Genomic DNA, 24,685 nt, shown 5'->3' with positions numbered 1-24,685 from the left:
AAATATAATATACTCTACATGTGAACCATGTTTAAGTGGAAAAATGACTAGAAAACCCTTTCCAAATGTCAAAGGTCATCTGAACCTTTGGCTGAGAAAAAGTACATTACATTTTGACTACAAATTCACCACCAAACCACACTTAGAACTACTGATTTGGTTAAAAGAAATTATGAAAAATATGAAGTTAAGGCCTCGGGCAACTCGACTCGGCCTGAACCTGGTTACATTCTGTAGTTATTTTCTCATAATTTTTTGAAATTTTAAGGTTATTAGTTTTATTTAATTCTTTATATTTTCTCCCTCCGGCAAACATGAACTGAACCCGACCCAACCAAGCCCGATTTGAAAAATCGGGTTAGATGGATTGGTTTAGGCTGAACTTCCCCAACCGAGGCAAGGATGTTAGTCATCGTTGTCTTGTACACGGGTGCCATAGGGGTTGGGTCGGACATTAAACTAGGACTTGCAGTTTTAGGTTTTGTAGTTTTAGATATTTTGGTTTCTAGTGTTTGAGTCATAGTCAGACAAAGTTAAGCGGAAGAGAATCATGTGGTTGTCGAGTGGTTGTTTTAGAATAGGATTTTGTTAGATATTACTGGTAGAATAGGAGAGAGCGGTTTTTGTGGTTGTTTTAGAGTTACAAGGAGTTTAGTTGTGTGGAGTTTCACTTCTAGGTGGGTGTTTTCTAAATATTAATTTTGTTTATAAATAGGGAGAAGCAAAGCATGAAGCATGTGTTATGAACTTCACAGAATATAGAAAAGGTGAAAAAGCCTTTCTTGTTTAGTTTTGATTTTTGTTCTGTGTTTTTGTTCTTGATTTGTTTTCTTCAACATAGGACTGGGTTGGGTTAGGGTTAAGGTAATAACTAAGGCATTCTCAAATCTTGTCAATGGAATCTCGATTCACCATTGGATCTGGACGCGTTTCATTGTCCTAGATGGCCTACAGATGAATGGTCCCGATCACCAAGTACAACTGTCACATGGACATTGAGTCTTCATCAAGACAGTTCATCATACTAGTGGAACTAATTATAGTATACAATAAGATGAAATACCAACTTAGAGAGAATTGGATGACAGAATTGGGTGCATTTGAGGTGGAGTGGAGACATATTAGGAGTAAACCAACTGAGAGAGAGAGAGAGAGAGAGAGAGAGAGAGAGGGACCAATATAAAAGCCCTAGAAATCAAAGAGAAAACGGAAAAAGGAAAAAGGAAAAAAGAAAATGACAGTGTCAAACAAAGAAGATGCACAAAACCTCACCCTTTCATCTTATTATGGTGCCATGGTCTAGACTATCAATCAAGTGAGCCCAAGACACACCAAACATAGATGTGACCTTTCACCATTTTTTTTATTTGGAAACCACTTATTTATTTAAAGGCCTCTATTCTGTCAGTCATGATCATCCGACTAGTGCAATTTGTAGCATAGCCAGTTCATATCATGCCCTACAAATGGACTGTTCAGATCCTACTCCGACATGTTCCTCAACCAACCAGGGTGATCTTATACAGCAAAGTGCCTAGACAGAAATTTCACTAGCAAAATTACTGTAGCATTAGCAACAAGCCAAAAACACTGTACAATGCATCCCTTTTCTATCGCTCCCTCCCTCTATTAAAGCGACAAAAAGATGATAACAATCTTTTGAAAATGTTTGTCTGCAATTTCACGCCATTCCCATGTGCACTCTATCTATCAAAAAAAAACCCTTCTCCCTTGTTTCCCTTAACTAACTAACCTACTTCATCTACCCTTGCCTGAAAATCCCACCGGAAAATCTCTTTGCACTCTTTTCCTTTTGTACTACTTTTGAAGATTCCATCTCAGACTTAATGAAAAGTCTAAAGCAAAAAATTTAAAGACCCTTTAACGAAATTTCTCGCTCGCTGAAGAAAATTTTGACTTTTGCTTTGTAGATTCTTCAGGAAGAAACGCAGAAATTACAGAAAATATGTTCTAAAGTCTGTTGGATGCAGTATTCATAAATTACGAAACACTAATAATATCAGAATCTACAAACCATTATTATCTTTGTAAAAGAAGAACATTTTAAGAGTGCCAAACCCCACTCCATAGGCTCCTAAATCTGTTCTCAGAAACCTTCTTAACAATCCTCTTTGCTTCTATGACTTCTGTCTCTGCTAGCCTTTCCAAGTGTTTCAAATTCCCTGAAGCTGCAATCTTCCTCCTTCCACTGTTACTATTTGCAGATGACATTAACATAGAAAGCAAATACTTCTTATCACCATATTTCTCATCTGGGTCAAGCAATTCCAGAACATGATCAATATTAGAATCTTCATGAACAAATTTCCTCCTGTTTCGCGGAACAGAGACCAAGCTCGATAACGCCTCTGCGGCCATTTCTCGAATCTCAAAGGACTTACTATCAAGCAATTTCACTAGCTCCTGTATAAATCCAGCACCCCCAATCTCTTTCTTTGACTCATCCGATATCCTACTTAAGAAAAACAGAGCCTTTAGTGCAGATTCCTGAACAGTAACCTCGCCATTTTTTAATAAAAACAGAACAAGATCAAGAAACCCATAACTCATTAAAATGTTAACAGAATTCATAGAAGAGAAACAGAAAGTCTCGATTGCTCGCAGTGCGATTTCTCTTGCCTTTGAAGAATAGGAAGAATTCGGATCTAAGATCCGAACCAGAGATGAAATTCCCCCTTCTTTTACTACCATCATCTGAATCGCCTGATCGCCAGACGCCATAGTTTGAAGGAATTCAATAGCGCGAATCTGCAAAACCTCGTCTTTTGATCTTGACAGCCCTACAAATGTTGAAATCACGCCTTCTTCCACCATAAACTTCTTAATTTCATCCACACCAGCAAGATTTTTCAACAGTCCACAAGCAGAACACATCAGTTCTCCACTAACATTACCATTACTACAGATCTTTAACAGGATTGGTACGCCCCCATGAGCAGAAACAGACCATGTATTATCAGAATTCTCTGTCAATTTCTGCAAAGCTTTCGCCGCTTTCTCTTTCCCCAAATCACTCCCATTCTCCAAAACATGAATCAATGGTGCTACAATTCCGGCCCCGACGAGAACGCTTCTACACGAATTAAAGCTCACAATTGCAGAAATCGCCTCTGCTGATTCTTCCTGAATTTCAGTCTCTGTAAATTCAAGAAAACTCGCCAAAACAACAATAATCTCTGACAATTCAACAACGATGTTCACATACTTTTCATCTTCTTTAAGAACCTCATTCAGACCAATCAAGGCCTGATTTTTCATCTCTGTACTACCAATCTTCATCCGATTTAACAGATCTCTGATATAGAATTTCATATCCTCGCGAGTAGCGCTAGGACCAGGCCTAGATACAACGATCGCACAGTCGCGAGTTAGAATTCCTGCAGTGTAGATTCCAGTAAGCTCTTTGAGCTGGAGATCGAATTTCACAGAGATAATATCAAGATCACTCTGCATTAGAAGCCTTCCACTGTATGAGATCTGTAAACAGAGGCGAGCGAGATTGTAACAATCGCCGACTGTTGAAAGGATGGATGAAATTAGAGAAGAGAGGGACGAATTCTCGCCGGAATTGCAGTTCTCGGCGGTGGTCAGGCCTGAATATAGCTCCTCGAGCTTGTTTCGGATCGATTGCCATTTGACTGGAAATGTTTTGATGGAATGAGAGATGGAGAGCAAGAAGGAGATTAGGTCGATTGCTCGCCGGAGATTGGATACTCCGGAAAGTAATTCCTTCGGATTTTGATCTCCCTCTTCTTTCATTTCTTTCTTCATTGTTCTGAACGGGGGAATGGGAGGGGTGAAATCATCTTATTACGGTGAATTGGGTCAGAAAATCCGGCCAGGTGTGTCAGATTTCCGGTAGAATGGGCGGTATTGTGGAGGATGACTGAAGAATCGTTCCGAGGAAGGAAGAGTCTTCTCAAAAATTTATTGGTCTGTTAATATTCACATAACAGAATTTATTTCATATCGACTGACGATATTGTCCTTCGAGTGTCAGGTGTCAATGCAGTGTTACTGGGGGTACTTCTGTCTTTGTGACTGACTATAAGGGGTAGTTTGGTCAATTGATGGAAAGGTGGGTGGCAACGAAAGAGACGGCGGATGAGTATCGATTTTCATCCGTTGGATCGGCCAATAACAATCCTATGGCTCAGATAAAACCATTTACAACTCTTAATCATTGCCAGAGATTAGAGAGCCACAACTGATCCTCTGAATATTGTAATGGCCAAAAGTATCGCGAGGGGTGATACATTTGCCCCTTTTTATTCCCTGGGCCACCCTCCTTTGGTGTACTCTTTTTACACTAGAAGGGGAAGAAAAGGGGGGAATATATCATTTCCTTACTTTAAAACCACGATGTCGCATTTGTATAGAGTCTTCCTGTAAAAGCAATGAGAGAGGATGATGATAACACAAACACTTTCATAATGAGTTGGGAAAGATAGGTATTATGACATTCTTGGTCTAAAATTCTCATTATGATTTGTTATCTCACAAGAGGAATCAAACCCGTGATATCACGTTACAACCCTACTTTGGTAGGGCATGCAGGCTCACGGATAGTGAGAGCAACTGGTCAGTGGTCCACAGCTTGGATATAAATCCTTCCATAAATTGTTCTTGGGATTGGCTATCCTGCTTGGATAAGTTTATCTATTTTGTTTTGGTAATATGTTTTTTCTAAAACAAAGGTCGATATTATCGACCCAGACCATCCGACGGATTCAAAGAATCCGGATGTTAAGGTCCGAAATTATTTTGGATCGTCACCCAAATATAACCACAAAATTCGATAGAGCGTCCTAGATCCGGTGCAAAAATACCCTTCATACTTTACTTCATATACGTCTTTCATGATTGATATTTTTGTAATACTTTAAACCCTACTCAAAACTACAAACAACATATTAGTTTTCTCACTTATTGTTTCCGTGGAAATGGACCACGATCCGGAATTAAGAAGTAGAATTCGAAAAGCACTCTGAAAAGGATCCGACCAATAAGGGATTTGAACGGATTGGTGGATCCGATCCGAAGTAGATCCGTTGACGCCCTTGGTTGACATGAGCATAGCATAGCAAGTCTACCCGATAATAGAATAATTCAAGGTTCCCATCTCTACGGTTAACAAATGGAAATGCTTGAATCAACTGTTTCTGGGATTGGCTACCCTGTTTGGATAAATCTATCTGAAAACTATTATGTCTGTTGGTGACTGACTTTGTTTTGGTAATATTTTATTCAATAACAAAGGTCAACATGAACAGAGGACAGTTTGATGTCCCCATGGTAAATAGATAGAAATCCTTGATTTAGTCGTTCCTGGGATTGGCTATCCTGCTTTGGATAAATTTATCTTGTATGTTGTTCACCAATTTTGTTATGGTAATATTTTATCCTGGAACAGAGTTAGACACGAATAGAACAAATCTATTCAATGATAGAATAAAACCCGATCTGCTATCCCCAATGATGAGTAGCCCTTGGCCTGATTAGGTCGCTAGCTAACAAAAGTAGGTACAAAGGAGAGTAAATCTACATGGGAGAGGTAAGAGAGGAAGGTCCCCTTTGGATCACTTGGGCAATGAGTGCACCCCTCCTTTGAACTTTTTTTAAAAGATAGCTCCATACATCCTTAACCAAGGGATAATATCGCCTCCCATGTGAACCCCTTTTGGATGCCTTAAATTTGGGGTCACCTTTGGGAAAGTGGAGGTGAATTTCACAACAAGGGAGAGAAAAATGCACTTTTCAGTTTTTAATGAGACTGGATATTGAGAGAAACCACTAGAGCCAAAAGGTGCCCATTTCAAAACAGCCAAAAGAAAGAACATATAGGTGTTGATCATGCCAGCAAAGAAGAAAACAAAGAAGATTAGCTTTGAGGCAATTAATGTAGTTGTGCATGGAGAAGGTGCTGGCACGAGCTAACATACAAATATATAATCCTTACTAGATGACAAAAAATCTCAATAAAAAAAGGAAAGTGATTTATTCGCCTCCTTTTCTTCCTCGCAACCCCCCTTGTAGTAAAAAAAGAGTAGCCGTAAATACACTTAAAAGGGGTGGGCTGGGAAAGAAAAGTGGGCGAATGTATCACTTCCCCTAAAAAATAAATTGAGCAAAAATGATCCTTGATTTCATTTGTTTTGGAGTTAAGTAAGATTATTCTCTAAGTAATGATTGTTTTCCTAAAAGCTCCACGGGACCGAGTAATGTGCTTAAAATATCTACAAAGTACCAACCTAGAGAAATATGTTTTAAATTATCCAACTTCAGAATAATTAAGGCTCTCTTCACTTGTTTTCCCGGGAATCTGACGTGGCATTAGGAAAAGAAATCCAGGAAAATTGTGTAGGAAAAGGTTTCCCGAGAAACTGCTTACCCACCTTTTTTAACTAGTTTTCCTAGGAAAGCAAATCCGACCAAAATAGTGGGATTTGGTTTCCCACACTAGTGAGAAAAGAGACATTTCCACATCATTTTTGGCAATTTCCATGTCATTACTTGATATTTTCCACCTAGGCTTGTTACTTTCTCAGGAAAGCAAGTGAACACCAGAATTCTGTCTTGTCAAAGAAAAAAGAGGCTGTTTTCCAGGGATTTGCTTTCCTGGGAACGCAAGTGAACAGAGCCTAAGGGTTTCTTTCAAGAGTCTGCACAGTGAAAATTTTATTTATTTATTTTCAATTTGTGAAGAAGCATGCTGGTCGAGATGGTTTAAAATGTCTTGATTAATTTGTTGCCTTCTCTTACACTTATTTGTTCCTTTATCATTATCTAAGTAATAATATAGTGGCTTAGAGTCTCAGATTAAGGCCATGTTTGTCTTTTGGATTTTGAGAATCAATTGTGACCAAAACTGATTGCTGGGCTCAAATTTACTTTGAGGCCATGTTTGTTTTGGATTTTGAAAACCGATTCTGAGTCCAAAATTGATTATTGGACTCAAATTTACGTTTAATTTTGAGTGGAATAATCAGTTCTGGACTGACAATTGGTTCTCAAGATACAAAACAAGTAGGGTCTAAGTTCTCTTTCATGTTAAAAAAAAGATGATATTTGTGGCTAATCAATTATACCCTGTATTGTCTAGTAAGTTTCAAGATTTCCTTTTCTCAAAATCACGTAGCTCTGTTATAGACAATCATGTGGCTCCACCTAAAAAAAGAGAGATGATATTTGTAGTCAATCAATTATACCCTTTATTGTCTAGTAAGTTTCAAGATTTCCTTTTCTCAAATCATGTAGCTCTGTTATTGACAATCATGTGGCTCCACCTAATAATAATGAGTGATTTGCTAGGGAAGATTGCAGAAGGCATTTCGCGGGCCAGCTGATGGATGAGAGAGCAGCCACATGGGCTCAGATTTTGTCTTATTCAATTTATTCATCTGAGATGGCTGCTCTCTCATGAAACAGCCGCCCCGGGAAATACCTTATGTGCCGGTCCCTGTCAAATCCCCATAGAAGAATATCGCGTGTAGGAGACCCGACTGTTCTAAGCTTGAGACAGACTGTATTTCTTTCTTTGCCTAGTATATTAATTAGTAGAGGAAGTCTATACTGAAGGGAGCCCTTGCAAAAAAGAGGTGAAAGGGATATAATAAAGTAGAAACGAAATTAATGTTAGGTAGCTAGGACGAAGGACTTGGCCTTATTGAAAAAACAAAAGAAGAAAAGAAAGTATGGTTGCTTAAAAAATCAATGAGTAGGGGAGAAGAAAATGCCAGGTACAAATACCTTAGCTTCCAAGAGACAGGGTACAATAACAAATTTTGTTCATAAACAACTAAGCCAAATATAGAAGAGGTGATGTCTCCATGACAAATTGGAAAGATTGTCTGAGATTGCACTATGGATTTGTTGATTACTGATTAGAGCTACTATGCAAGAAATTCCCCAATAAGCATAGGTTCCCCCACCCACGGCCCCCAAATAAGCATAGGTTGCATGTATTACAAATTGAATACCTCTCAAATTGATAGAATTTGATTAATAATAAAAATGTGTGCATCATAATAGCCAACAACTAGGCAGATAGAATTGTCCAGATCAATGGTGACGGTCGATTGTAGGGTGCACATGGGGACATGTATGTGCAATCAAGACTGTTGATCTTACAGAAGAGCATCATGAGGTGACCCACGTGATCTCGGTCTCTTGGTCCCATGCCGAATGGATATCCCACGCATGAGATAAAAAAGACTACAAAAATCAATGGTTTAGATTTTGTTGGCGGAACCCTAAAACCGACTCGAGAGTTCAAGATCGACCGAAGATCATCCGATGAAGAAATCTCAATGGCGTTTGGTCGGAGTAGTGGTTGTTGGTTTGACCAACAGAACCTATCACAGAGATGTGGCACAAGCTGTCCCAGAGTGTCAATTTGGACCGAACATTACAAGCCTAAGAACAACTATGTTATTAGCATATCTCTTCGCAATATAATGCATGTTTGTGATAAACTATCAAGGTAGTCCAATGCTGCTAGAAGTGTTTTAAATTTTTAAAAAGAATTTCAAAAATTATTGGCAAAATCTCTTTCACTTTGAGAGGCTGTAACTACAAGGAGCGACATTACAACTTCCAACAAATGCAATATGTATGTATCACAATATGATTTGATAATCATCCTACGATACATGTGGGCTGTCTAATATTCCTATTGATCATCTATTTTGTATGCCTCAACTTGGATCACCCATGGCTCAAAAATTGTTCTTACCAAATGATCCCAACCATCTGATCAGCAAGCTTTCAGTCATTTTACGAAGAGCATCGGCTAATCTTAATTTTTTTTTCTTTTCATTGCCTATATGATCTTGGCTCATGATTTAGTGAGTACTCAACTACTCATTGTCTTCTCTTCTCCAGGAGATTACATGACCAATCAATTGATGAAAAGGAGGCTAAATCAGAAACGGATTACCTATGAGCACTCGAATAAGAAACTCACTATAAGAAAAACACTCTCTTTCGAAGTCATTTTGTCACTTATACCGTGGAAAATGGCTTATTGCTCGAATAGGCAGGACTGTAAGCATCATCATGTTTCTCAAGCCAACATGATCAAAGAGTTTGCTGAAATCAATCTTACTGGTGAAAGCGATGGTTGGTGAGCAGGGAAACGGTGCATCTGGACATATCTGTATTGACAGAAACTACTTCAGAATTCACACCTACTGATAGTGATAAAAAGGTGTTGCTTGATGGCTCATACCGCTAGGGTACTCAAAACTTGGGGTATTAAGTTTCCCTTCAATTTCGTATAGAAAGTGTTGTTGAATAATCCGTACTCTTAAAATGCGAAAGAACTTGGTTTTTAGTTTTTTGATTAATAACAAGCTAGTTTGAAGCAGACCATTGAATCTGATCACTACATAATCACTAAACTTAGATCCCTTGTCGGAAAAAGATATGCATATGATGGAATGTTTAAACTGAATTTTCAAATAATAAATAAAAGCTCCACTCTTGTTTATATGCCTTCTTCTATTAGTTCATAGCACGCTAGACTATGTTACATAAATAAAAGTCTGTGCATACTATGATCTTATTTCATTGCTCGACGACAAGAAAATATAGTGTATAAACTAATGAAATATCTATGCAGTCTAAAACAAACTCCAAAATGAGGGATTTGCTAGCGTCCGTCGCAAAAGGCGTTTCGCAGATGGTGTATTGCTTGTGACAGCAGCCACACAGGGTCAATATTTTTCAGCGTATTTTGTCTTCATTCACGAGGTGGCTGCTGTAACATGCAACAGACCATCCGTGAGATGCCTTTCGCGATGGACGCTAGCAAAGCCCCCAAAATACTGGCATGAAAATTTAACATTGTTACTATGTCAAAATGATTCATGATTAATGAAAGTGACAAATGTATATCATGTAAATATATTGATCTCCTTTATACCATCATTTACGTATACGTAGATGATCTTTCTTATTTTTGGTTCTATTTAGTAGTAGTTAAAGATATTATAAATTTGCAAATGCGAAACTTTGATATGAAAGGTCTTAGGAAAGCAAATATATTTTTGAGAATCAAAATAATTGAACTGAAAATGATGTCACTAAACCAATCTCATTGTATAGAGAAGATCCTTAAAAATTATAAATATTTTGACTACAAACCTAGATGTACTCCTTTTGATTCTAGTATCTTCTGTTTGCTAATGACAATGATAGTCTTAATCAAAGAGTATTCTAGCATAATTGTTAGTTTGAGAAATGCTAAAGATTGTATTAGACCTGACATATCATATATAGTAGGTTTAATAAATAGATATACTTAGTTATCTTAGTATGGAATATTGGAATATTATATCACATATTATGAGAATTCTAAAACATAACATTAACTATAGAATTCACTATAATAGATTTTCCAGTGTCAAAGAAAAGGATTCAATGAAATTGTGATTGAAATGCTCTATCAAATTATTTTAAGTCTACTAGTGGTTATGCATTTACCATGGGAAGATATGCGATCTATTGAAAATCCAAGAAACAAATAATAATTTTTCAATCAACTATGTAAGATGAGTTCATTGCACTAGCCTTCGTCTGTAAAGAGATAAGCTAGTTGAGAAAATTTTTAAATGGCGTACCTATTTGGAAAAAAAAAGAGCCTTTTCTTGTAGTTTCGATTCATTGCGATAGTACAACGGCGATATGAAGAGTACAAAATAATTACTATAATGGCAAGGCCCAATATTCATTGAAAGCATAGTATCATGAGAGAACTAATCTATAATCGTTGTTTTTATTGATTCAATGAGATTAGGTGATAATTTTGCAAACTCCTTCACTACGGCCTTATCAAGAAAGAAAGAACCATAACTAAGCAATTACTTATGCTGGATGCCCAGCCTAGGGATTGGATATCCCAAGAACCAGGTTCAAAGGAAAGAATAAGTCATAGAGTAATTTTGGTAAATCATGCTCATTGTGAAAATATCCCGATGGTGATATTTACAATGATTTTTGTGGAATATCTAGCCACAAGATCACCATAAATAGACAAACTTATATTTATGCATGAAAGAGGGGCCGCTTTTCAATGAAATGTTTTCTTATGCTTACATGAAGTTGAGATCCGGCACAAGCACCAGACCATAACATGGTAGCTTTATGAACCATTTTGAACACTTATGATGTCATGCGTGGCATATGTCCTTCGATATGCAAGTGTTGCAGTTCAAGACAGTCACTGAAAATCCTTATAGCTAGTTTGAATATGCTAGCATTAAGTGAAGCTTCAAGTCATAGGCACCTTCACTATACATAACGGCTAGCTATTTGCCCAGTATCAAGCTTTGTCAAATACTTTTTCCATTGAAATAAGTAGGTAATGGTTAGTATTTTAAGATAGAAATCATTTTTTCAAACTTTCATTCATTAAAAATTTCACTGCTTTAAGAAGTTTGTTTTCTCTCATTCCCTTCGAAAGGGATAGTCCCACATTAAATTGTGGGAAATGAGTTCTTGCAGTTACACTGGATAGGCTTCGAGACCGGGTGGTCTTCTTAATAGAAGAGACATTTGGCGATAAGCTTGTGCTTGTTTGGAGAGATCATCATACTACATCTCTCTGGGTTGTGATTGAGGGGAACAAAGACAGCCTATGCGTATATGCAAGATCAAGGGCCTGCAAGGGGGATTTGGGATGCTGGGTAATGAAAACCAGTTAATCAGGCATGTGCGCACAAGATCACTCGTGCACCTTGCCTGTTCGGCTTGAATCTATTTACATATTTGACAGGCCTTTTTCTATTTTTTTTTATTTTTTATTTGACAAAAAATATTCATTTAATGTGTGATCCTACAGTTGAAAAAACACAAACTCATACCATTTCAAAATCCAATTGCCACTTCCAACAGTCACCCTTTTTCGGGTAGGTAAGTTAGGATAGAACCTGTTACCTTCAGGTTGAGATACAAAGCCTCAACCATGAGCTACAGTCACCAACTCAACTCAACTCAGCTAAGCCTTTGTCTCAAACTAGGTCGGCTAATGAATCCTTAACCATTGAGCTACAAAGCCCCAACCATTGAGCGACAGTCACCTATTGCTTATAAAAAAACAGATTACTTCCCTGTGCTTTACATATGAAAAACTTTCATAGACCAGTGAGTTGGGTTTCATTTGTTTTATATCATTATTTATGTGTTCTTTAATTGGGTAATTAGACGTGTTCCATTTGTATGGTTCCGTGCCTCGGGCTGTTGTTTCCTATAGGTGATTATGCATGGATCTACGACACAAGAGAGCGATATAGCTCATGCCCCATATCTCCACATTACATCTTATATGTATTTCATCTTGTTCTTTTTTTTTTCTTTTTAGATAGGGAAGCTGGGGTTTGGTGGTTACCCCTACCGTTTTATTAGAATGAGAAAGATAATATAGTCAAAACAAGGACTGGATGAAGAGCTTGTCACCATGAATGCTATGGGTGATTGCACCCGAAAGACTTTCATGAACATCAAAAACAAGGACGAGCGGGTAAACATAAATCAAAAAGCTCGGGAAAAGGCAAAATGAAGCATAAAGCCTTACGACGCGCAAAGATTAGAGGGTATTGTGGGAGGGGCAATGGGGCTCTCGTTTTCTTAAAAGATCATGATCTAGAAGATTAGGGTTTTGGGGACGGAGAGGAAGAAGATGGCGGCAAAGGACATTTGCCATATGAGAAAACCTGACATTTTTTTATATCATTGAATCTAAATTTCAGGAGTAGTGGAGAATTTTATTAATGAGATTTGGGGTTGAAACAATCGCCAATGGTGCTCATAAGATGCAGTTGGAACTATTGGGGGTATTATCACTGTCTGGAAGGAGGATTTATTCTGATTAGATGAGCAAATGATTTCAAATATCAACGACCTCGTTTGCGAAATCAGATTGATGAGGAGGTCGGCAAATGTGATGGTAGACTGCTTGGCCAAAGGTGTTTTTCCTGGAGGTCATAAGTGTCTTTATTGCACATGACAGGGACTGAATTGTATTCAGGGGGTTGTAACCGTGGTTTTAAATTTCGACCAAAATCTGAAATTTCGGGTTTCGGTGGAGACCGAAACCGAAATGGCACATACCCGAAACGTGTCATTATTTCGTACGAAATTTTGGAATTTCGAAATTCTGATATTTCCAAAATTTCATGTGAAATTTTAGGGATTTTGACCGTTTTTTTTTTATTTATAATTATCCCGAAATTTCAACTGGATTTCAGTAACGAATAAAATATTCTTTTTAATAATCCGTCAAATTTCAAGCGGAATTTTGAAATTTTGGTCGAAATTTCAATTTTTGTGGGGTCCGAAACCGGTAGCGAAACCAAAATTTAAAACCTTGGTTGTACCACTACTGAATGGGTGTTATTATCATGGATATCGGGGACAGTTTCTAGGAAGGTCGCAGAGTTTGAAATTTTATTGTTTTTTGCTTGGACTGGTGAATGTAAAGGGGATGGCAAATGGAGAATAATTTTGGATTTCTTTTAGGGCCTTGGAGTTATCTCTTAGGTCCTCATACGATGTAGTTCATGGGGGACTCCTGGTGCCTTCTTCATGCAATTCTCGATAACGAATAAAAAATTCTTTTTATTAATCCGTCAAATTTTGGTCGAAATTTCAATTTTTGTGGGGTCCGAAACCTGTACCGAAACCAAAATTTAAAACCCTGGTTGTACCACTACTGAATGGGTGTTATTATCATGGATATCGGGGACAGTTTCGAGGAAGGTCGCAGAGTTTGAAATTTTACTGTTTTTTGTTGGGACTGGTGAATGTAAAGGGGATGGCAAATGGAGAATAATTTTGGATTTCTTTTAGGGCCTTGTAGTTATCTCCTAGGTCCTCATACGGTGTAGTTCATGGGGGACTCCTGATGCTTTTCATGTAATTCTCGTATGAATTATTAGTATATTTCTATCATTTTTCAAAAAAAATATAATAATACAATCAGGATACAAATCACTAACCCTATCACGAGTAGGGTTACTGGCCAAGAGATCAAAGGCAAGACCTATCCTTAGAAGCTCCGTCTAAAGAAAAGTGAGAGTACAAGAAATGATTTCATCTTTTTTTCTTTTGTTAATGGATTTAAGGTATGACCACACTTTTCATATATTGAGAACTGACATTACTTGCTACATCAAGAAGGTATTGCACTGAGGGAGATGGATGAATGTAATTAAATTCACCAAGGGCCCGTTTGGATACCTCATATTTTGTATTTGGATTTGGAATTGAGTTTTCAATACCAAATGAATAGATCCGCCAGCTCATGCTGAGGGAGACAAAGAGGGAAGGGGGGAATTCCTGCTGCAATAGAGAGGTTGAGGAGCCAAGAGGGTGAAGGAAACTGCCAAATCTGTGGATTTCCAATTTCTTATTTCCATAGCTTATTTGGAAATATGATTTTTTTCATTGTTAGTAGCTAAATTAGAAATTCAAGGACTTGATCGGGATCCAAATGCCAACGCAAAAAGGTCTGCAAATGTGAGAATTCCAAATCAAAATCTTCTCGGCATGCAAATGGGCCCTGAAGGGATTTTCAAATAATTTTCTTTTGTGGCTACAAGAATTTGGCTAGGCATACAGCGAAACCAGTCCAAAAGCTAGAGTGGGATTTTCATCTACATCCCCAAGAAACCTCCCCAAGTGCTTGAATCGGTTTGAAAGAGATCAAGATTGTCTGAAATCCCAATTCATTGGGCCTTTCGATACAATCAAATAGATTGCCACAAGGGCGCCATATTCTAGGAGCCCAAACGGAGGGTGAGTCAGGGCCTAAGATCAGGCCGAAAGGCGTAGTTGATGGACAACAGGTGAATATTCCTGTAGGATGGATCCGCTTCAACCAGAATCGTTGCCCGACCAACTGTTCATTCTGTCTTTACCTCATTCGCTGGGGAGGGGCTCCCGGTGGGAATGGGAGAGCCTTCGCTAGCGCTTTGGATGAGCACAAGCTCACCCTGCCTGCACTATTCATTAATTGTGAGTCATATGTAGAGGCCAGATTTGAGGATGGGATTTGAGACACTAGCAAAGGCCCATCTCCTCTCCTACTTTGTGAGTTTCCAAACGGCTCAAATATTTCGGTGAACAACTTTTCTCCTCTTCGGAAATTCGAGTACCGTCCGCATCCGAATCCGTTTAGAGTGAATATTATCCGAATCCGTTTCAAGCGGATATTATCCGAATCCGTTTATGAGATATCCGGCTCATAGCGGATGCGAATCTGGTAAATGGTATATCCGATTCGTTTAACATCCAAATCCGAGAAGTAAATCCTATTCGTTTATTATTAATAATATCATTAATATTTATTTTTAGTAATGACACACTATATTTTGTTTCTAAAAGAAAAGTGAATTTTCTTTTTAGGAAAAAAAAAACAAAAATAGCCCAAACCCATTTCATCGTATACAAAAAAAAAGGAAAAACCCAAAGACCACTACCAACACTATCATCCATCCCCACCGCCTCCCTCTCTCTCTCTCTCTGCCTTTGTTTTAAAATGAAGAAGAAGATCTCATATATTTTAGGGTTTGAGAGTTAATTTTGTGAAGAGAATGTAGAGGTCTAGTTTTAGGGTTTGAAAAATTCATTCGAGTAAGAAGGAGAAAAAATATAAAGTGCTGCAATAAAATGTTCGAATTTACCAGATAAACGGATACGGATAATATCCGAATTCGAACAATATCCGGCGGATACGAATTCGGTAATAAATATTAAATATCCGTCGAATCCGAATCCGAATTCGGATAGTGTATATTGTAATCAAATTCGGATATAGCCATATCCGCTCCGAATTCGATCCGTTTATTTTATTCACAGAGAGAGAGAGAGAGAGAGAGAGAGAGAGAGAGAGAGAGAGAGAGAGAGAGCAATGATTTTTCCGGTTGAGATATCATTTCCGTGGATAAACATGACAAGTAAACAGTTGCTGCCATCTTCAACTTTCAACTTTTCAAACTCTTCCACTTTTTTGAGTTATTGACTTCGCAACTCTCATGAATTGTGGGGTCTCAAATTTGAATGGCTTTCCCTCGCATAAACAGTGCATGGCAAATGATGGCCTAACCAAAGTCCATCTCTTACGAATCGTGTTCAAATGAAAGTAGTGAACGCATGAATCAAATTTCATAGGCCATAGATGAAGAAAATAAAGGAGTCAGAACGAATGTCTATCAAATACATGTTCACCTTCGAATTAGAAGCCTAGCTTTTTTTAGTTTTTTTTTTTTTTTTTGCATCTATTCCCCATCTTCAAAAGGAGCTCTCATAGGATACTAGGGCTTAAGTTGTTGCTCAGTTGTCTATCCAGATTCTCTCCCACTGGCCGAACATGAAGGGCAGAATGTTTCCATGGTGACCCACTTAGAGAGAGTGGCACCACCCTCTCCAAGTGAAATTTAGGGCCCGCCTTGCCTAGAACCATGTAAGTAGCACGTGAACATTGATCAGAACCTCACACCCTATCTGCATTACAACCTCGCACCAATCAGAAGATGCGTTCACCATACATAGGCTTCACAATTTGGAATCAAAGAGCAACTCCTGAGAACCAGATAAATGCTAACCGTTCAGTTTGTTGGCCCTCGATTGGATGGTTAAAAGAAAAACCCCAGTGTGGACCATGTCAAATAGATAGGCTTAGTCTAATCGCTGTCGGAATACGAAGCCCAGTGACAGAGCAATTCGAATCACCATAGGGACAGGTGCACCATCTGGATTGGATGAGAGAGGCTGCCTCGGAGAGAGGAAGAGAGAGTTGCTGAGCTCTTGAGCTCTCAGAGGGTGAGGACGAAAGGCGGAGCATCCCTTCTGCGACCAACAACTGAGCGGTAGATATAAACCTTCTCAGCCTGGGTGTCATCATCCTCATCTTCCTTGATCACCTCCACATTCAGCCTTGGCATCTCCCTCGCCAGTAGCCTACACCCATTCATTGTCACATGGCATGCCGACATCCAAAGTGACCTCATAGATTCATACCTCTCCAACCCCGAAAGTAAAGCTGCATTCCCAAATGGGCTGTCCCTTATCTCCAACTTCCGTAGCTTCGAACAGCCCTCCAACACAAACTGCATCCCACGGTCACTACTGCCAGCAAAAGCAACCGACAGTGTCTCCAAATTCTTTGCATACTTTCCGATGTACTCAAATGTTAGATCGGTTAAAAGGCCCGAGATAGAGAGCCTTACGAGCTTGGTGCAGGTCTTGACTACCACACCAAAGGCCTCATCCATTGGCTCATTGGTTAGGTGGTCCGGCTGCCACGGGTTCATTATGCATAGACGGAAGTGGGTGAAGTGAGGGCAGTTATGGACAACTGTCTCGACAGCGACGTTTGTCATCTGCCGGCAGAAGTAGAGGACATATCGTAGGTTGGGGCAGCCTCGAGAAACAGCAACAAACCCGGATTCGGTCACCCCAGTGCCCCCTCCAAGGGCAGCTTCCTGGCCATAAGGATCGAAAGGGAAAACTCGGAGCTCTTCGAGCAAGGGACAGCTAGATGCCACAGCCTCCAACCCTTTGTCCTCAACTGTGTCTAGAACCTGTACAAATAAAGAAAAGGACTTGTTGTACCACAACGACAATTCTATTGCAATGAGGTTGGAAGGTGAAAATGTGAGACATTTCTTCTACAAACACATCTTAAGTATCTGGCTGCAGAACTTTGAATAACAATGGGAAAATGGTTAGAATACAGGCTCATTTTGTCCTTGTTCGTAATCTGTGAAGAGGATTCAACTGCAGGGAGGATGGAAGGCCAAAACGCAATATATTCCTTTTGAACACATGTCATTTGTTTATCTAAGTGCACGTCGCTTTGATTAGCAACAGAAAACTAGTTAATCAAAAGTGGAATTTGTCTTTACTAATCAATGTTAGCTTGCTTGACTTCTCTTTTTGAGAGCTTTATGTGACTATGGAATTATACAATTAATTACATAATACTAAGATAAGGATGGATTTGATATATAAACTCTATTTCATCAGAGTTTGTGGGAAGATGATGAAGGAATTTGGAATAGCTGGAGCCGAGGCCGCAATATATCAGCAATTAAAGCATTGCTCTAAATGAGAAACTTTTTTTCTTTGAGAGAGTTCACACTTTATTTTTTATTGTGTGTGTGTGTGTGTGCGCACGCGCGCGCCCACGTGTGTGTGTGTGTGTGTGTGTGTGTGTGAGAGAGAGAGAGAGAGAGAGAGAGAGAGAGAGAGTAATCAAAGGATTCTTCTTTTCTTATGTAAGCTACAGTTGATGAAGATTGGTCAGATGACCAGGTCTGAAAAGAGTTGAATAGAAGAATGTGGTTTTAACAGTAATCAACAGTTTTATCCAATAAACTATTTAGTCGGCCAACAATACCAATCACACTTTCCATAAAGAAAACATAGTTTTCATCACACTTTTGAAAAAGAAAACATAGCTTTCACCTTTACGTAAGTCAAGAAGCAGAGCACAACACTAGGATAGAAATTTATCTTCAAAAGTCATCAATATCAAGCTAAAAAAGATGTCAGAAAGAAACCCTAAAAGGGCAGCAATATGTGTGTGTCACATGACAAGTTGCGGAGATGGTGGAAGGTCAAAAGATTTGAAATCTCATGGCTAGTTTTGATCTCTTTCGTTTGAAACGGAAAATCCATATCAATCGTTGCTTAATGTTTCAATAGGAAAAATGTGGAATATCTGTGAAATGTTCCGAGTCTTGGACTCCCACCAATCCCCAACCTCCCACCCTCCACACAAGCACAATGAATAATCCTGGTAATCATAACCCTGGTAATTCCTCTTTCTCTAATTTATTAACTACCACATTGTGTAATTTTCAATTGGTGATGACTCGCAGATTGAGATGCCAAGTTTGATTTTAATTTCAGATCTAGGTGCAAAACAATAATCACTGGTTTAAATAATAAACGAAAAATTAAAGGCCAGAATCTAATAAATAGATATAGCTGAGAAATTTCTTACCCAGAGTCGGCGGAGATTTGGGCAGCTTGACAAAAGCTTAGCCAATTCTGAACTTTGCAGAACAGCATAGCCCAAATTCAAGAAAGTCAGATTCGCACAGGCAGGATACAGTGCCGGAAGATAGTGTAAAGTAACTTCCCATAAACCTGAAAGTGTGTGTAGATTCTTGCAATTGCTGAATGCATTTTCGAGATCTGCATACTGCCGAAGAGTAAGCTCTTGTGAAAATGAGCCAGTTCCAAGCTCAGTTAATTGAGGAGCTTTCACAAGCAACCCTTGTAACTGTTCCAAGGTAACATTCTTGTTTACTTTCAGGACCTTCAGTGACTTGCACCTTGCCACAAGCATCTCCAGTGCATGGAAGTTCACGTCACTGCTCAAATTTGAAAAGTTCAGTATTTCCAATGATGTGAAGCTCTCGGGGAAACAACTTAACCATCTGCCTCCAAGATCCTCGATCCCATTCTCTTGTATATCCAGCTCAGCCAAGTTCCTGTGACCCAAATTGGAATTTCGAAGTTTGGATAAATTAATTAAGGCAATCTGCCAAGCAATAAAAGCAGAAGTATCTTTCCTTAAGAGGAGAAAAGGAAACTGATTTATTCTTGAATATTCAGGTAGAATGAAGAAGTATAACGTATGATCGGAGATCATTATCTAACAACCAATATCTGAAGCAGCGAACAATAACGGATAATTTATTGATATTCCAACCATATTTAAAAACTGTGTTCCCAATCCTATCATTGGTGCCATAGGAAGATTGTAGAATGATATTCCAACCATATTTAAAAACCACATTCCCAATCCTATCATTGTTGTCGTAGGAAGATTGTAGTGGTTGTCTAACAGTCTTTAGGTTCAATATTGCTTGGCCAAGAGGGACATGAGGTTTCAAGTTTCAACATACTTAAGTGCATCAAATTAATAGCAGGAAGTAAGCCAACCATTAGGTTATGCAATAAAAAAAGCCTCCAGAAAGTTTCCACAGCACTGGAAAGATCTGAGTTGCACTTTTCTGTAAGCATCAATGATATCAGACTGTTTAAAAAATAAATAAAAAATCAATGATGTCAGATTCTAAAAGTCCAACTGCTAAATTCCAATTACTAGATTATGTGGTGAGTCATGGCATTGCATCCAGCCAAAATGCCCAACTGGTTCCTACCCACTCAACCCTCACGCCATAAACTTTGAAAGAGACTATGGGCTGCCTAACGAAAGGGTTGAACAAATGAAAAGTATTTCTGACCTTTCAAAATAACCAAATGGTCATTTTTATGTAAAACAATAACCCTACAATTATCAGTTGCAGAAGCAACACCAATGAATAGGTCCTCTGTTCATCGTGTCTCTGCTTTTCCAGCAATTAGAGAAGCTAATGCTCATGAAGTTGCAGTACAAATCCTACTTCAACTAAATGAGGATGCATGTATTCAAATTTCTTTCTCTGGGTTCTGCTTTCCATTAAAGAAAAGAAGTAAAACTAGAAGAGGCCGCAAGCTTTAACAGGATAATCAGACAGTCTAAAACTGTCGACTGTACAAAAGAAAAAGGAAGGACTGAGGAAGGATATCAAATCCTTCAAGAAAGCTGAGGCAGAAAAGATGAAATCGCACTATCAAATTCATGACAGATCAACCCACCACCTTTGCAACTAGTCAATCTTATATGCCTTGACCATGGAGCATTCGTTAACTCAAAAACTAATCCCATAGCATGCTTCAGACCTGTTAACAAGTTAGCAGATCCTTTTTGGCATCACAATTCAACCAATATGCATGCTAAAAACCACAAAGATCGTCATAAAGATTTTCCTCCAATCATTAAAAAGGGGTTCATTAAACAGAGCTAAAAGCAGTTCCTGATTACATGTTAGCACTACAGCATAAATATAATTGACCCATCCAATATATATGCCATAAATTGAGAAGATATTATCCGTGTTCGTGAAACAAGGGCTGTCATTTAATGATCAGTGGGAGGAATTTGTTATATACAGAAAAAAAACCAACAACAAAGGCAAGGATGAAAGACAGTGATAAAGGAGATAAAATGTTTTTTATTTAAATCAACCAAAATAAGATAGATTTAATTCAACAAAAGATATCAGTATGCATCGCAACAATAACCGGCCAGGAAACTTCTAAATTATCAGATGGTTTCGTGATAAAGCAAATGCACCACTGTTTCCAAGAGACTTTAGCAGATCGTGAGTCGCCCTGAAAACGTTGGATACTTGTGTAATATTTGAGATAACATCAAGGGTGTCAACCCAAACATGCATCAAACCTTTTGAGATCAAATTCTGAAAAAAAAAGGAGTGTTTCTGTAATGTCAACTTTATGAAAAAGTATATCAACCCAAACAAATATGCATCAAACCTTTTGAGATAAAATTATGAGAAAAAAGGGAGTGTTTCGGTAATGTCATCTTTAAGATAACATCAAGGATGTCAACCCAAACATGACTCAATCCTTTTGAGGCCAAATTCTAAGTACAAAAAGGAATGTCTCAGTAATATCCTCCGAGATATGCATCTAATAGACCCCAAGCCTCAATTTCCAGATCCAAACCATCCCCTTTTCTTCTCAATTTCCTGATCCAAACCTGATCGGGAATGGATCTTGCTTCATCAGAAACGAAAAAAAAAATACCCAACTGAAGAAAGCAAAAAAAGCTCTCTTTTTTTCTGAAACAACAACCTTAAAAAAAGAAAAGAAATAGCAATAGAAGGAAACCCCATGTAAATCTAAATCTAAATCAGCAAAAGAAGCTCTTTTACAAAGAAAACCCATGTAAATCTAAATCTAACAGAAATTAACCCGCGAAATCATTGAAAACAAGTAAATAAACAGAATGGGAAAACAAGAAAGAAAAAGAGAACAGAAAGAAACTCACCGACAATGGGTAGCAATGGATCCAATTCCATCAGTGCTGAAACCATCACAACTTACAAGAGATAAAGCTCTGAAATTACCAAAAGAACGAGCCAAATAATCCAAGCTCTTATCAGTAATAGTCATCCTCTTAAGACGAAGCTCCTCAAGAAAAGGGTAAGAAGAGGCGAAAACCACAAGCCAAGAATGAATATCAGCTCCCCAGTTAGGAGGAACGAGGTTGAAATCAGAAAACCTAGGTTTCCCTTTCAGGGTAACGCTCCGAATGTTCGGAAATCGCCGGATTAGGATCTCCGGCGAGACGGAATAACAGTTTCCGATGAAAACATGGGTCCTACTCCATCGCTCGGCCGTGTACCAGTCCTTACAAACCAGAGAGACAGAACTACGGTCCTTGTGAGACTTCACGAAAACCAGAACGCGCTCTAAAACCTCATCGGGGAACGAAGAAGCACGACACTCGTCTTCCTCCACAGGCCGTACCTTTTTCCGCTTAGAAGCCATATATATATATTCTCTCGAAAAACTAAAACCCTAACGATAATACTCCGCCATTATAAGTGAGGAAACCCTAGTTTTTACAAAACTTAAAGTTATCGATTAAACTGGAACACATAAAAAGTTCCATTTTTTACCATTCTAAACCCCACCATCTCCTCAAAACCCTAGAAGGAAAAAAAAAAAAAAAAAAGCAGATCCGATTTCTATGAAACTCCAAATCTAGAAGAGAAAAAAAAAGGCATTTTGGGGCTAAGACGTAATCAGATGATTCGAGATTCTAGAATGACCAGAAGAGATGGATCCAGCATGGAAATCAGCTCTGGAATTAAAACTCTGGACGAGAAAGGAAAGGGAAAAGAAGAATCTGAAAAAACCTTAAAAATAGGAGCAGAGATAAGCCATGGAAGTCGCTCTCAAGCTCCTCCAAAAGCAATGATATATCGTTTCTAGGGTTTCAAAAAGGTTAGATCTCGTTGCAGATCCGCCATTAACCCCTCCCTCTCTCTCTCTCTCTCTCTCTCTCTCTCTCTCTCTCTCTGTGCTATTAAAAGAAGGAGAGATCCAGACTTGCAGATAAACACAACCCAAGTACCAAACTACCAACAGAAGACGGAATTGCGTGATGCAGCAAAAGAGAGAGAGAGAGAGAAAAATATCAAGTGATATATTCGGTCCGTTTTTCTACTTGGGACAGCCCCGTCAGGCCAGGTAATGTCAAGTCTTTTACACTAGAGGGGGCTGCGGAAAGTAAAAAGGTGGGACAATGTATCCTCTCCACACATAATAAATTTTGTTTAATGAAAGAAGAGCGATAAAAATGATTCGATATCTCGAACTATGGTGCCAGAAACATGGCAGGGAAAAAGCCGAAACCGTCAACAGAGGCCAGCACGGCTCTCGCTAATACGCGCATGTGCGCAGTGCGCACTCGGCGCTTTTTCTACTGCCACGTAATCATTATCTCTAAAGGGTGTGGGGGTATATACGACGACACGACAACTGGTATTTTCACTTTTTGCGAATACTATAAAAATCAGTATTTTCTATTAAAAAAACATAATAAAGGGTACGCCACTGATATTGGCACTAAAATGTTATGATAATTGCACGAACTCAACTTGTCTTTTTGTTAGTTGGTTTCTGTCATCTTTTTGGGAAACGTAATAACTCTTGATAGCTCGTTAAATAATAAAAGACAAGATGAGTTGGTTCAATTATAAAAACATGGTAGTGCAAATATTACTAGCATAAAAAGAAATCGGAAGTTATTTCAACACTGTCACCTCCATTTCCAGCAAAAACACCCAATCCTCTTTGTCTTTTCCTCAAGAAGGCATTGTGTCGACCTACTTCTTGTTTGTCTTGTTCTTCATTTTCTGGCAAAGCCAAAGGAGTGGAAATATCATTTACCAATAATGATCGGAAATAAATGCCCAGCCACGTGAAACGCTGACCAGGTAAAAAAGAGGAGAATTTATCATTTCCCCATAAAATATGAGAAAAGATGTCTAAGCCTCCTTGTTTTTATAATGGTACGACGCTCTTCTTCATTTTATACTTTTCTCTTGGATGGTCTGTAGAGGCTATTACCACCCACCTAATGCTAATCAGATGAGTTTTATAAAGTCAGAAATGTCATTATCAAAATGAGGAGTGCAGATATAAATTCCCACATAATACTCGACAAATATTGGATTTATCAAAAAAAAAAAGATATTTACTTAATGGGATTAGCTAGGGACCAGCGCAGTAAATTTGGTAAAAGGAGAAATGGGGAGTGATAAATCGACTCCCCATGTGACTTTCTCTCTCTAACCCAGAGGAGAGAGAAGACAAATGGGGAGTCCATTTAAGATATTTGGGAGTCAATTTGAAAAACGTTATAGTTAATTTGAAGTTATCTTAGGCATATTATTTGGATTGAAATGTTTGAGTTGTGCAAGAAAATGTTACAATCAAGTGGTGGTGGTTTCTCAAATTCTTGATGTGGTCATAGGAATAAATTCTTTTCAATTTTTTTTAAATAGATCTTCGCACGAAACAAGCCGCCCCAGGCGGGGGTGCAACTCGGGTCGGGTTAGGTTAGGTTGAGGCCAACCCAAACCAGACCCGAGGAACCATTTACTCAACATGAGCCCGACCCTACCCTGACCAAACCCAACTTTTTTTCGGGTTGAACCCGACCCGAGGTGCACCCCTAGATTGTTTTGCTCCTGACCGAGGTGAATGCGACAGCTCCTCTGCTCAATAATTT

The 24,685-nt window shown here is 38.6% G+C and overlaps 2 protein-coding genes across 2 annotated transcripts; both read right to left on the bottom strand.

The window, feature by feature from the left end:
* Positions 1 to 1,967: 1,967 nt before the first annotated feature.
* LOC143883874 (ARM repeat superfamily protein) lies at positions 1,968 to 3,959 on the bottom strand. Its single transcript, XM_077387193.1, has one exon. The coding sequence runs from the start codon at positions 3,790 to 3,792 to the stop codon at positions 2,065 to 2,067; it is 1,728 nt and encodes a 575-aa protein (XP_077243308.1). The 5' UTR covers positions 3,793 to 3,959; the 3' UTR covers positions 1,968 to 2,064.
* A 12,204-nt stretch (positions 3,960 to 16,163) lies between these two features.
* On the bottom strand, positions 16,164 to 23,234 carry LOC143883873 (protein AUXIN SIGNALING F-BOX 3-like). The gene is made up of 3 exons (XM_077387192.1): positions 21,932 to 23,234; positions 19,031 to 19,523; positions 16,164 to 17,603 (listed from the first exon to the last, which is right to left on the bottom strand). Exons 1-3 carry the CDS (start codon positions 22,432 to 22,434, stop codon positions 16,836 to 16,838), a joined length of 1,764 nt encoding a protein of 587 aa, XP_077243307.1. The 5' UTR covers positions 22,435 to 23,234; the 3' UTR covers positions 16,164 to 16,835.
* Between the last annotated feature and the right edge of the window lie 1,451 nt (positions 23,235 to 24,685).

The sequence above is a fragment of the Tasmannia lanceolata genome, unplaced genomic scaffold (assembly GCF_043159265.1).
Source record: "Tasmannia lanceolata isolate RefF3 unplaced genomic scaffold, GAP_Taslan_0.1 ptg000008l, whole genome shotgun sequence".
Lineage (NCBI taxonomy): Eukaryota > Viridiplantae > Streptophyta > Magnoliopsida > Canellales > Winteraceae > Tasmannia > Tasmannia lanceolata.
The sequence above is the reverse complement of the archived record's forward strand: the minus strand, read 5'-3'. Positions and strand labels throughout refer to the sequence as shown.

Coding starts and splice junctions, on each gene's coding strand:
- LOC143883874 (XM_077387193.1), bottom strand. CDS start 3,792: ATGAAGAAAGAAATGAAAGAAGAGGGAGATCAAAATCCGAAGGAATTA.
- LOC143883873 (XM_077387192.1), bottom strand. CDS start 22,434: ATGGCTTCTAAGCGGAAAAAGGTACGGCCTGTGGAGGAAGACGAGTGT. Junction 19,524..21,931: donor TCCATTGCTACCCATTGTCG/GTGAGTTTCTTT, acceptor TTTGGGTCACAG/GAACTTGGCTGAGCTGGATA. Junction 17,604..19,030: donor CAAATCTCCGCCGACTCTGG/GTAAGAAATTTC, acceptor TTATTTGTACAG/GTTCTAGACACAGTTGAGGA.